This window comes from Osmia lignaria, chromosome 11 (assembly GCF_051020975.1).
Source record: "Osmia lignaria lignaria isolate PbOS001 chromosome 11, iyOsmLign1, whole genome shotgun sequence".
Taxonomy (NCBI): domain Eukaryota; kingdom Metazoa; phylum Arthropoda; class Insecta; order Hymenoptera; family Megachilidae; genus Osmia; species Osmia lignaria.
Window position 1 is genome coordinate 6,759,719 of NC_135042.1, and position 14,157 is coordinate 6,773,875.

The 14,157-nt window shown below is 30.5% G+C and overlaps 2 protein-coding genes across 3 annotated transcripts; one reads left to right on the forward strand and one right to left on the reverse strand.

Moving 5' to 3' along the window:
• Position 1: 1 nt before the first annotated feature.
• LOC117603641 (facilitated trehalose transporter Tret1) lies at positions 2-5,615 on the reverse strand. The gene is made up of 3 exons (XM_034322980.2): positions 5,498-5,615; positions 4,802-4,877; positions 2-4,614 (listed from the first exon to the last, which is right to left on the reverse strand). The coding sequence occupies exons 2-3, from the start codon at positions 4,851-4,853 to the stop codon at positions 3,230-3,232; spliced, it is 1,437 nt and encodes a 478-aa protein (XP_034178871.2). The 5' UTR covers positions 4,854-4,877; positions 5,498-5,615; the 3' UTR covers positions 2-3,229.
• Positions 5,616-7,550: 1,935 nt separating this feature from the next.
• Positions 7,551-9,862, forward strand: Tsp97E (Tetraspanin 97E). 2 transcript variants are annotated; one of them, XR_004581267.2, is made up of 7 exons: positions 7,557-7,959; positions 8,333-8,500; positions 8,634-8,732; positions 8,816-8,935; positions 9,013-9,141; positions 9,318-9,445; positions 9,628-9,862. XR_004581267.2 is itself a non-coding variant. In XM_034322983.2 (6 exons), exons 1-6 carry the CDS (start codon positions 7,900-7,902, stop codon positions 9,700-9,702), a joined length of 651 nt encoding a protein of 216 aa, XP_034178874.1. In that variant the 5' UTR covers positions 7,551-7,899; the 3' UTR covers positions 9,703-9,862. The 2 variants fall into 2 exon arrangements, 1 of the variants encoding a protein (XP_034178874.1); XM_034322983.2 differs by lacking the exon at positions 9,318-9,445 and having other exon boundaries at positions 7,551-7,959.
• Positions 9,863-14,157: the final 4,295 nt, after the last annotated feature.

Below are 14,157 nucleotides of genomic sequence, written 5' to 3' on the forward strand. Positions count from 1 at the left end.
ATTTCCTTTTTTTTTTTTTAAGTTAGAGTATTTGAACTATAGAAGAGTAATTATTATATATACTAGCACAGTGCATTGTGCACTCTTTGATCACATAACGATCAGAATAAAAACGAAGCCCGAGGTCTTAAATTACATACGAATCGTGCTAATTGATACAAGTACGAATTTGAACTCACTTATTACGTTCATCTGTATCGAACGATTGTTTTATTTAAAAGGGAACTGTTAATTAATTAAACAGCTGAATCCCGATAAAGCATTTAAGAAGGCATAACGTAAAGATTTATTTCGAGGAACTGTAATAATAATCTCGACTTACGAGATCTGTATCATACCGATGACGTTGTGAGATGTTAATGGATGAGATATTAAGGTTTATGTTTCTATATTGTAATAACATTTATGTATAATGGTTATTATAATGCAAAAAATATACATGCTAATTGTCCACGTTTGCACTGTTCATTTTATTATCCTTCATTGCTTCTCCGATTTCCTTTTATCTACCATTATTTTTAAAAACCAATTCTTGGAATTAATTTTCATTTTTCGCAGAGAAAAGAAAATATTCGCAAAATTGAACTTTCGTGCCATTCATTTTACATCACTTTTCACTTAAATACTTCTCTTCTTTTCAATCGGATCTAATACCACAAATACGATTTAAAAATGGTCTTACGAAGAATCGAGAGGATAAATGCAATAAATTAAGTGAAATAGATGGAGACTAGAGGAGCTATGAAACACGCGGCACTCTAATGGTTGACTTGCACTACTGCAGTTACATTACTGCACTTGCATAGAGACTGGCCTACCATTGACCCCTTTTTCTTTTACCATTGCTTTCTTATTTAATAAATATGACAAAATATATAATATATTAATTTTAATAATGTATGTAATCTCAAGTTAAATGGTAGTTATGTTACTGAAAATGTGAGCACATTACATTACTTTTCTAAAATTAAAAAATCCTACTTACAGGATAGTAGTTGATACAACATTCAACTCTTATAAGGATTAAATTTAAAAAAAAAAGGAACACATATAATTTATTATACCTTTCACGTAAACAATTTTATTGTCAACGTAAATTGCAAACTTCTACTTTGTAGAAATCTGTACGAAATACACTTCGAGTCTTGCACCCTGCCTTAAAGGGATATGTAGAGAGTCATGCAATTGCGCGAACATAACAGCTACGGTTCAAACATCTTACAATAAGTATATTGTATACCACAACATCGTATAAACACGTTATATGATACATTATTAATTCGATATCAAGATCTTAATTAAAGTTTTTATTTCATACGACATATATACGATAATATCAATTCGATAACAATGATTCTTTTCGTGTTACGAAATTGATAATATCAATTTCACTATTTAAAGAATATTATCATCAATCAGTAATATTGTATGCTAACGTGATATACGAAGTTTTTATGTGGTTCGATAACGGTGTTAATAATAACATAATATGTAGTTATATCGGGCCAATTATATTCTGCGCCGAAGCTATTCTTATAGTAATACGTTTCACCCTGCCTAAAAGGGAATGAATAAAGTTAGTCATGCTACGGTGCTCGTCGAAAATCCTTCTTGCATCAGGGCCATTAGTGCGCGTTATTATCTCATATACGCGATTTTCATACGCGACGCGCTTTGATAACGTTTAATCGTAATCGTTGTATTCTTGCACCCTGCCTCAAAGGGATAAAAAGTTGTTTCTAACCGCCAAATCGATCATCGGAAAAGAATTAACAGTCGCAAGAAACGTTGATTGCATTCTTTCTCTTCCGTGACATCGTTTTGGTGATAAATAAATATATACTTTACGATTAATTTAAAATCTATCAGTCTCAACGTTTAACCCTGCCTAAAAGGGAAAGAAGATGGTCATGCGAGTTTGCTCTTTACACGAATGGGGCCCTAATTAGCTCACGCATTAAATACCGAGTGATCTCCAATCATCTCTTTAGATCGTTAAAATAATTTTAAGAAATCACTGGTTACAGAAATTCGCATTTTCTTCCGTTATAATTACTTCGGTTCTAGCTGTTAATGTTAATTAAGATTTCATCCAAATAAGTAAAATAATTCATTATTAAAAAATGCGATCATTGGAACAATTATTCATCTATCTTGAAGAAGATAATTTATTAAGAAAGTTCATCCTTTCATCTGAAATCTTAATTAACAGCTCTTTTAATAATCTCAACCGAAGCAAATTCCCATTGGAATATAAGGGTCCTCATTTAAAAATTAAAAGAAACTTACATTCTATGTTAGCAGAGGAAAAATTCAAACATGGTTCTTTTAAAAAATTCTGCGTTTCAACCTTGGGCAAGTTTTCAGTCGAAATCAGTTTGAAAGTAATATTTTTCAAACCTTTAACACGAGTCTATGCAAACTTTGCAAAATAAGTAAAAAACATCCCGTTAAAAAAAATTATTCAGAGATTTACCTAATTTTTCTTGCATCTATAGCTCACTATTTTCTTGTAAATATTATAAATGTATTTACCTTTTATAGATCCATTGTAAGAACGTCTAAATTATACAGGATGTTCGGCTATTGGTGGGTATCCTTTACAGGGATGGTAGCTGGGGTGATTGTGAACAACTTTTTCCTTTGCCAAATTCCTCTTCGATGCTTAGTTTTTTAATTATTAATAAAAAACACTGAGCAATTGAAGCGCGCTTAGTGCGCAGGCGAGCGTTTTGGTACAGGAAGAAGTTGTTCATAATTACCCCAGCTACCACTCTCTCCAGATGTTGAAGTTTAATTTTAAGACTTCCTTTCAATATTCTCTATAAAGAAGCCAAAACTTTTAGAACCATGAGTTTAACTAAAAAATCTACATTCTATTAATAATATTTTGAAATTCTTCGTTTTAAAATAGCTACCGTGAATTGTTCTTTTTGCAGAAGAATTTTAAAATAAAATTTCAAATGTACTCACACTAATTGATTAATACATTCACTATCATCAATTTCTTTTTAAACAAAATTTAAAATTTACTTGCGTTAATTGATTCATTATTTCATTCAGAATATTTTGCAAATTCTTGGTTTTTTATTATTATATTATTATATTGATGGATAAATTTTCAATTGATCAATGATATTGAATGTGTTAATAACGTTATTAACGTTATCAATTGTTCGACCACCTATAATCTACACCATTTAAAATAAAACAAAGAATTCATCCTAATTCAAGCCAAAGTACTCACATAAATCTCTCTATTCTTAATCTTCTCCAAACCATTCTTCCGTTTCTTCTTACAATTTAACTCCTCCTGTATCTCTAACAGTGATTTACCTTTCGTTTCCGGCACCACGAGGACGATAAAAATGATTCCAAGGAAACAGGTAGCCGCGAACCAGCCGAATGAAGCATAAACCCCATAAGAATCAGAAATAACCTGATACATCTTCGAAACGATGAACGCCAACAGAGATCCCCATATATTTGTCAATGACACGGCAACCCCCTTAACGTTCGTCGGAAATAATTCTCCAAGCATCATGTAAGGCAGTGGATTTAAACCTAACGCAATGATAAGTTCATAAAATATAACAGAGGTATGAAGAATCCATCCGAAACCAGTCATATTCACCCCCATCTGAAATTTAAGGAAATAAAATGTCCCAGCAGCGGTGAGGGACAGTCCGGCGAGAAACGTTGTGCTCAAAAGCAACGGTCTTCTTCCTAATTCATCGACCAAACCTGCAGCTCCTACGCCAGCTACTAGCTGAAGAAGGCTTAGGACGATCACAGCTGTTGCGGCAGATAAGCCGGTATCGTCGGCTTCCTCGAGAATCTCTTGAGTGTACGATTCCACCGCTGCTATACCGCTGAATTGCAGCACCAGTTGGAGGCCAAAGCTGATCAATACAGCTTTCCTGTTACCTGAAGTACTGAAGAGATCCCAGAAATGTCCTTTATCGGTCAGATCGCGGATCACTGTTTTCTGCATCTGCTCCATGTCCTCCTCGAGTTGATCCTCCGTCGCGTATCTCTTCAGACACCTCAGGCTATGCATAGCCTTATCCTCGCGGTTCTTCATCAACAGATAGTACGGCGATTCGGGCATCCAGCTGAACGTTAAGAAAAAGATTACCGGAATTACGGCGCAGCTGTAAGCCAACCATTCGTAGGAGACGAATGGTCCGATCGCATGGGCGTACAACTCGCCGAATGTCACCATTAATTTGATGAAAGAACCCAGGGATCCTCGGATCTCTTTGTCGGCTATTTCGCCGATGTACATCGGGCAAATGACGTATGTCATACCGAGGCCGACACCGCCGATGAATCTGGCGATGTAAAGGACGTATGGGCTCCATGCGAAAATTATTAGGATCCAGCTTATCGATAATGGTACGCCGGATATTATTAAGCTTGTTTTACGACCACACCAATTTACTATGAATGCTGAGATAGCACAGCCAGGTACTGAACCGAAGAGAACAAAAGAGGTGATCCACGAGGCATCGTCTGATGTTATTGGCAAGTGAGAATCCGGTAATTTTAATTTCGGTAACGTCGGTGATGTCCAGCCGAAATGGCAACCCGAAATCACCAACGACAAGGTGGCTGTGTTTGAAAACAGAGATAACAGTTCGCGTTAGAGGCGTAGAAGATTACATAGAACATGATATATTTAGAACTGTTTTGGAACTATCCAAAGTTCCTAGAGATGTATCTTGTTGATGTTCATATACTTTGTCGGAGCAGAATCTTTGATATAGAATTCTTTTGGAAAATAATCATGGAAAATTACCTGTAATCGCTGCTAAGTATTGTGGCCAACATTTGATGCGCGATTTGTCCATCTTTCTTATATCTTCTTTCACGGACTGGAATAATAAAAAAAAATTAATAATTCTTCTATAAAACATAATTTTGTAAGTTAATACTTTTTAAAATAATTCAATTAAATTGAAAGCTTTTGCCGGCCAAATGTAAAAAATCCTCTTACTCAAAATCTCATTTTATGACATAAGTCAAACATAAACAATTTCAATGAGTATAATTTCCTACCTGCAGTTTGAAAGATATATTATCAGCTGGTTTATAATGGTACTTAGCTACTACATACGTCTCCTCTTTCGTCGATGTAACCAAGTGTAAACAATTAATCTTTCAACTTTACATATGAATATATTAACAAGTTTCAAAATTTAAAAAGTCATTGTTAAAATATGAAAGATGTTGAAAATTTTGTATTGTTTTTACATTTTCTCTACTTCTAATTGCATTACTAGCAGTTATAAAGAATTTCAAACTTAATCATTATTAATTTCATTTTGGTCCTCTTCAGAATTATTAAATTTTGACTATTTGAGACTGACAATGTATACAAACTTTATATTTTATAATGTTTAAATATTTCCGAATATTTATGACGGTTAAATTGAAGCAATCGTGGCAAAGTTGTATTCAAATTTATTTAACGGTAAATCCGGTCGATGCTTACAGAGATAACGATGAAACACGACGATGCCACCAGGAGGAAATACGGTTTCGTGCTGAAGTTCTTCGTGCCTCTTTCTAACACATTATAGACGGAATGGGAATTCGATCATGATGTACTACATTTTATATATCACTTTATCAGTTGATCTTTATCACAAACGAATCCCCACTTTTCAACTAACGAAAATCAGACAGAAGAGCATGGGAAGTAACAGAGATTGAGAAGAAGTTGAATAAAAAATTTTGTTATTTAATCATTGTTTCGAAAATTTCAAACTCACCTTCATTTCTTTTTATGTTCTACAAAAAAGTATTGAAGCACTTGGATCGCAAAATTATCAATTCAAAAGATATCTTAGGGAGAGACAGGGAGGTCTCTCCCTAAGATAATTTTTGAATTAATCAATTTTCGACCCGAGTGCTTCATACCTTTTTGTACAAAATAAAAAGACGTTTCGATTGATATATTACAAAGTGTACAATTCACGGAAGGAACTATTATAATCAAATATAGTTTCCTAAGAACATGCGGGTTTCAAGTAGCCTTGAATATGATTTAATTGTTTTTACACCAATGTATACATAAATCTATCAACTCGATACTTCTCATGCACTTAAACGAACCTGAAACTGTATATGTATATTTAAATAACACCCATGGACTTGGTCTTCTTAACCTTGAAAAGAATGAAAAGAATGATTAATTAGCTGTAAATAGAGATACAATGGTTATTACATATTTAAGGTAACGAATATATATAGATATATCTACAAAATAAATGATGCCCTTGTAAATCATACTTTTTTAAACAATTCCATTTTCAAGATACCGTATATTTTTCTCTAGCTTACCAAGATAAAGACATCGGTGAAAGATATTAAAAAGCTGAAATGTTAAAATATACAATGTTCTACTTTAAGCATCGACTATACCTGACTCTCATCTCACTGACGAAAGTTCGCATGATATGTACTCTATCTTGGTACTATGAAATTTTAATAATGTTAAGAAACGCAGTTGTATATTTACGTACATGTATCTTTAGATATCAGTATGATAAGAGCTATGAGCAGGAATATTTTAAGCTAATCTTAAATGTAACAGAGTTTAAGCTATTTGTCGCAGAATTTTTACCATAAAGAATAAGGAATAGAAATAAAAAAAAAATAATAAACATCCCCGGTGCAATAGTGTATAATACTTCTATGATATAATTATCACGGCCGTAAGCCTAAAGTTTGAAGAAGAAACTGATAACGCTACCAGTAATTAAGAAACATCTGTAGTATCGCAAATTTATCCTATAGGAAAATATTTTGCGAAGTTAATGATGTAAACAGCTGTCTATTAAATTAGATGCAAACAAGAATATAGATCTGAAGAGTCATTTATCAAATGGAACATGAATAAAAAATTTCCTTCAAAATAATGCAAACGAGCAAAATTAATACTCAAACTCTATAAAATTCTTGCAACAAATATATTTGATTAAATTTTTTCATTGATCCATTTTCAATATAATCTAAATGGAATTACTTATAATCTTTTTTAACCTTATGCTAATATATGTTTTACAGAAAACGACTGTGTACCGGATGTACTTATTATGACGTTGAAATTTATGACATTGAACGTTCAAGGAACAAATGTTTCGGTAACACTCAAATATTTTGTAAAAATCTTACATATCGTGGAAAAATAAACTCGTGCATACGTTATCTCTAATGTTTAATTTGAATCCGGCATAAAAAATACTAATCTATTTTACGTGTTATCGCGATACATTTATGATGCCTCTATTTTTTATTCCTGACAGAAACTAAACATTCCACAAAACCGGGTGGAACATACTGCGTTGTATTTCAGTTACAGTTAGCAAGATTTTATCAATATGCATAAAACTTCATTAAAAATGTACGTGCTTATAGAATGCTTTAAAAATTTCATTTAAATTTACACGTAAAAGAGCTTTTTAAATTTTAATCTATAAAAATATAAGCTTTGTTAGATTACAATTAAAACACTGATTAAATGAATGAATACATCGCATTTAAAATACTCAAATGAATATAATAAATAATATTTCATTATAATATGCCGTTATATAAAAATAAACCAGTAGATCTACTTGTTACGTTTGTTTTTCGCGCGTAATGAATCGAACGAGAGATCGAGAGTTCGAATGCAGTCGATGTGTTGCAGTGCGAGCAGTCGCAATTGTCTGCCATCAAAGGAAGGGTGGCGATATATTTGTTCATTGCACCAGTTAATGTATACGTGTTTTTTTTATTAGTTTGCGGTATTAATAGCAAAGTATACGGATTCTCAGAATACCGTGATTCAAGAAATCGACGAACTCTCACGAGTGAATACACCGGAAAGAACAAAGCCCAAATACGAAGATGTGCGGCGGCTTTACGTGCTCCAAAAACGCATTGACGGCCTTAAACATCCTTTATATTGTAAGCAGAACTTTCAGCAACAGGATTGCTTGGACCACTTTCAACAAAAGCCTTCGGCTTGAATCATATTTTTATTATTGGAGGATTGTTCACTTTGCGACTGCGATTAAATAAATATTGTATCTGATTTTATCCAGTTCGAATTATAAATGATAATGATCTACTAATTGATATAATTTGTAAAAATGAAAAAACAATACACATTATTTAAATAGTTATTGTCTTATAATAACAGAGCCTAACTTGTTCATATAAAATTGTACTTTTCTGTTAATATATTATTAATAAATGTAGATCCAAAGATAATATTTACATTGTTTTTTAATATATTTTTCAAATCACATATTTGTATTAAAATGTTTTAATATTTCAGGTTGTTGCATTTATTTTAATTGGTGTAGCTGTTTATGGAAGAGCTTCTGCTTTAGTTACAAATCTTCCTATAATTGGAGGAATTTTAGCATGCGGTGTGATCCTAATTCTAATTTCTATACTTGGTCTCATTGGTGCTGTCAAACACCATCAAGTTCTATTGTTCTTTGTATCCTTTTATAAAATAATATCGAGTACTTTACACTTTTCACACTCATTTATGTACATGTTCTATAGATTCTTTATGTAACATTTCATTTATTACATTTTGAGAAATTTATCCTTAATAATATTTTTAACAGTACATGCTTATCTTGTTCCTTCTGTTCTTGATTCAGTTTAGCATTGCTTGTGCTTGTCTTGCTGTTAATACCAAACAACAAGAACAGTTAGCAGAACAGGTAATATTAATGTTAATGATATTCTTATTACCATTAATATCATCATCATTTTATATAAAAAACATCAAATATGTTAATTTTAGGGCTGGAGACACGTTGAAGATGATTTAAGAGAAAAGGTTGAGACTACTTTCAATTGTTGCGGGTTTAATGATACTGTCAGCGTAGTTTTAAATGATAAAGAGCCAGTATCTTGCAAAAATGTAAGTCTATTTCACTGGTAAGATATTAAATATATTTCAATGTAAATCTTCTCTAATGTTATGTTTCTATGTTTCAGAAACGTTGCTGCCAATACCCTACTGATACTGAATGTGAATGTCCATCATGTATGCAGAAATTACAATCCACAATTGATTATGCTTTTAAATTATGTGGCAGCATAGGATTATTCTTCAGCTTTACAGAGGTAAATGTGAATAATTTTCTATTTCATATAGCATTATTATTTAGGGAAAATGTATTCATTTTAAGTGCAATGTGATAATTTTATGCTGCTTAAAATATAAATTACACTTGTCAACTGTTTCTTTGTTGCACTGAACAGTGTTATTTAGCAGATGTTAACTTGTATACCCATTACAGTTCGTTGGTGTTTGGTTGACCGTGCGGTACAGGAATCAGAAAGATCCACGAGCTAATCCTAGTGCTTTCCTCTAGTCTAACACCATCGCTATATCCTCTGTCACCTCATACGATCCTCCTAATAGATGGTGGGTGCTTTCATGTTGTGATCTTCTATTTTATATGTTATCACACAGATATTTACAAAAAACATTTTTTTATGTCACTCACGTATTGTATGTATAACACAGGTCTCAATGTAATGCACTAGTATATTAATTAAAACACGAATTACTGATTTGGTGTAAATTATACATTTACACTTTTTCAGGTGATCGCAGCTTTCTTGGCAAGACGGTACAGAAATCAATTAAAACCACATGAAAGCCGTTTTTTCTTAGCATAATTATTTTTATCGAGATAATTAATACACTTTACAGATAAAAATACTTTTTTTTTTATACAGAAGTGCTATAACTAAAAATATGAACGAATTACTCGACTCCAATTTTTGTTCGTGTTTAGTTAGGAATCAAAGAATTAATTACTTTTTTCCACAGTACAAACATCACATTGCATATAACACAATTCTCAAGGAACTGTTTGTCTTTCACTGCAGTTTATAATGCTCAACCGGGAATGGATACAATGCATTTGAAAAGTGGACAGTCATAGATTTTAGAACGCATTAGACAAACGATAGTTAAAATGTGTGCTCTAGTCATCCATTTAGAACAATTGTACTAAGCCTCAATGAGCCTTGTAGTTTAATACCTAGATACATTTGTGCAAGCGCGTTCCTGCGAAATTGAGTTTCTTCATTTGCCAATTTTTTTTTTTTTTACAATGTGACCTTTACCCGCCATTTTTTACCCTATAACCTTATATTTAAAAAAAAAATTATAAATTTGTAAAAAATATGAGACTTTTAGGTAATTAATTTTTTTTCTTGAATAAAATCTTTTATGATTTAAATTCGAACAATAATTGAATCAGTATCTTTTGAAAATCCTTCGATACAAGGTATACATTGTATACATATTTTTGAAGCAGATTTTCTTTTAATTAAACTTCAATCAAACAAATCTTCATCAAATTACTTTAATCAGAAAGAATAATTTCACTAAGAATTATAAGATATTAATAGTGTTTCGCTATTGAATCAAATATATTGCAAAAAACAAATTAAATATGGCGTGATAATTAAAACAAGAATCTTTCATCTTGAAATATTATCATACTACTGTCATATATATTAAAATAACATCTATTCCCTGTAATTTTCGTTATTTTTTTCATTATAGTTTGTTAGATGTGTATTTGAACTTTACATAAGGTACGTTAAAAATATTCTGTTAAATCTTTCAAATTATTCAACCTTCAATTATTATTATTATATGTATAATAATAATATTTTAATAGTTATACTTCCAGATATATTAGAATTTTCATTGTTTATATAGGTTCATTTAGTTCTGCAATTAGTTTAAATTTTAAGTACAAAAGATTCATAATTATACTTCATGCTTGAAATACATATTACAGGTATATTATAAATTAAGCATTTTAATCAAATATGCATTCCAATCTTGTGCACTGAAACTGCACGCTTCGTACGATTGTACGAAAATTCTAATTCACCAAATATTACCATTTAAATATTACTTTACATTCAGATTAGTACTTCAATATTAATTACTTTTTCCAGTTTTTATACCTTTTTATTTTCGTCAAAAATATATACTATAAACACTTGATAAAAATCATATCTGTAATTCACAGCATCTTTGTGCATATTATATAACACAATAAAAAACAGAATTCAGTATGTTATGTATTTTAAACCAAGGAAATGATATCGAACTCAATAATATTTCGAAAATTAGAAAAAGAATTCAAACGACATTAATCTGTAACAAGAGTATATCTTTTACCCAATCAGAGATTTGAATATATCAAGAATAACACTACTTGTAATGATAAAAGTAAAATACAAATTAAGATAAATGCGTGTTTAAGTACATAACATATTAATACATTCCTATATGTACATACAGGGTGTTTCATTCAACTGAGTCAAGCTATTACTTTCAAATGGTATAGGATAGAAAAATTAAATGGTATCGAATAGAACATCGTGTGATGCATATGATAGCACTGAAAGTGGGGGTGTTTTAAAAATTTCGAGGTCATCTTAATTTTTTTTAATGGAATTGTGTATTGTACTATAAATCAATGGAAGTGTATTTTAATTCTCTATAAAAAAGTATAAAGACATTTGGGTCAAAAATTGATTACTTCAAAAGATATCTTAGGAAAAGACAAAGAAAAGTCTCTTTTTTGATGTATCGCAATATAATATTCGATAATATTCAATATATTCGAAAGTATACACTCCACTTCCGGTGCAGACACATGCGTCACTCGATGCTTCATTCGACATTATTTAATTTTCTCTAAACATATTTCATTCTATCTTATATCATTTTAGAATTATAACCTGACCCAGTAGGACACAACAACCTGTATAATTAATGAATATCTGCATATTATTAAATATAGGTATATTTCAGATGATATAGCAATAGTAAAAAGGTATTTCTTTTAAAATAGATCCATCTTACACTTAATGTAATGTAAACGAATTAACTAAGAAATTAGTTCGAAATTATTTGCAATTTCCGTATAGTAATCACTTTGCGTTCCCATTTTAAATGTAAAAAGCAGTGATGCTTTTAAATAGTCTTGATCATTCCATATAACTATTTTACAATTATTAGAAATATTTGTAAAATTTGGATAATTATTTACAAATGTTTGTAGTGTTGTTTTATATTAGTATTTCAAATATTGTTTTGTATTAATAATATGTTATGTGGTTCTGTAATTTGGTTTCTTTGAACAAATATATATAATATATCGCATAGTAAAATTACTTTACTGAATTTTTATTCTTACCCATATTCAATACATACTGCCCCAAAATGTAATCTTTTAAGGCCATGCAAACGTCGGGGCATTATATAAGTACATAATTAAACAATACTGACCATGCATTCATTATTATTAATTACCTGTCCGTAAAATTGTATTTGCAATGTGGTACACTACAGAATCTCAAAGGCATAGTTCCTGAAAAAAATAAAATAGAGATTAAATAGAAAAAAAAGCATAAATTTCGCAGCCAATTCGCTCGTATTATTTGCTGCATAATTAATAACTGTACCATTGAAATAATGATACAATTATTAATAATTCATCAAATAATAACGATTGCCCAGGTCTCACCACGGGGAGGTTGCTGCGGGTGGAGACCCGCCCTACCTCATCCCATCCACCCTCCATTTATGCAAATTTTTACTTTTATTCAATAACATCATCCTCTTGGTGCACATTTGCAAAACGTTTCGACTGTTGTGCAAACGAACAACAAAAGGAGCATTATTTTTATTCACTACCTACCTATCTACTTATCTATACATATATTTACGTAGATTTTTGCATTTTATTCCTATCGCAACATTTTTTAATTTTGATTTTGATTACAGATCTGTAATTAATAAATATGCAATTGTATATTTGTCCTACATACTTATACTACTAAGAACAGCTACTTATACGAGCGCTCGTAATTATATTAAAAATTCGCTTAAATCTAACGCTTCCTAATTAAACACTGCATTGTTTGACGATTATATCTTAATGACCATATACATAAATAAGTCCAAAGAATTTGTTGAGTTTGTTGTCCTCACAAGAATACTTCCTGAAATAAAACTGAGAAGGATTAAACATAATTTAAGAAAATAATGAGGCTGATGTAGCCTTAATCATAAATTTACAACCTGCCTGAAACAAACAGAAAAGGATTAAATACAATTTTTGAAAATAGTACGGTTCAAATATTACCACTTATGAGAATCATTTTTCCTTTTCAATCATTTTCACTTTGTTTTACTTAATTTGATACATTGAATTCCATTTATGGACGCTAGATTTTATATTACATTTCTTCCAGTCGATTATCCGATATTATTATTTCATACTTCCTATAAAGATATTTCTCTATAACAGAAACTGATTAATTGAATCCAGATAAAGACAAAGAAAAATTAGTAGCTGGAAAGAAGATACATTAGTAACAATAAAATTTTATAAAAGTCAGAGTGGTTGTTAATAACTCAAAATCAATTTGATACAAAATATGAATTTAAAGCAAACTTCAGTACCAAAATAAAGAGAAAAAAATTCAGAAAAATATATATTTGAGTTAAGTGATTTGAGTTAAGAACATTAATTATTTCATTTTATTGTATTTAATATTCGTTCATTTCGCGACAAATAGCACACAATATTTTAATTGAAACAACTGTCTTTTACTGCAATATAAAGTACGTACAACCACGAGTCTACTCGACTTTATTGCATTATATTATTCAATACACCTTTCAATGCAAATTTATTGTAAATGGAAAAACTGAAAAGAAACTCACGAATGGACTTTGCTTTTGAGGAAAAGAATTTGAAAACTTATAAAAGCAATTTAATTAGCTTCTCCGTAAGCATGAAACATAACATCGCGATCAAAAATTAAAACTAAAAACTCGAACAACAATTATCCACTACTTTTGTTTAAATAAAGTAGAATTAAAATTTAATAAGCTATCACGAATGAACAAATATTCCTTGAAATAATTTATCAACAATCATCACAAAATAAAATGAACTTTCATTTTAAATAAAACTTTGAATAAAGTTCTATTTAAAACTTTATTGTATTTAATAATACTCTAAAAACATGAAACTCATATATTATTTAACAGTATTTCCAACAACCGAATGCTCAAAATTTTCAAAATTA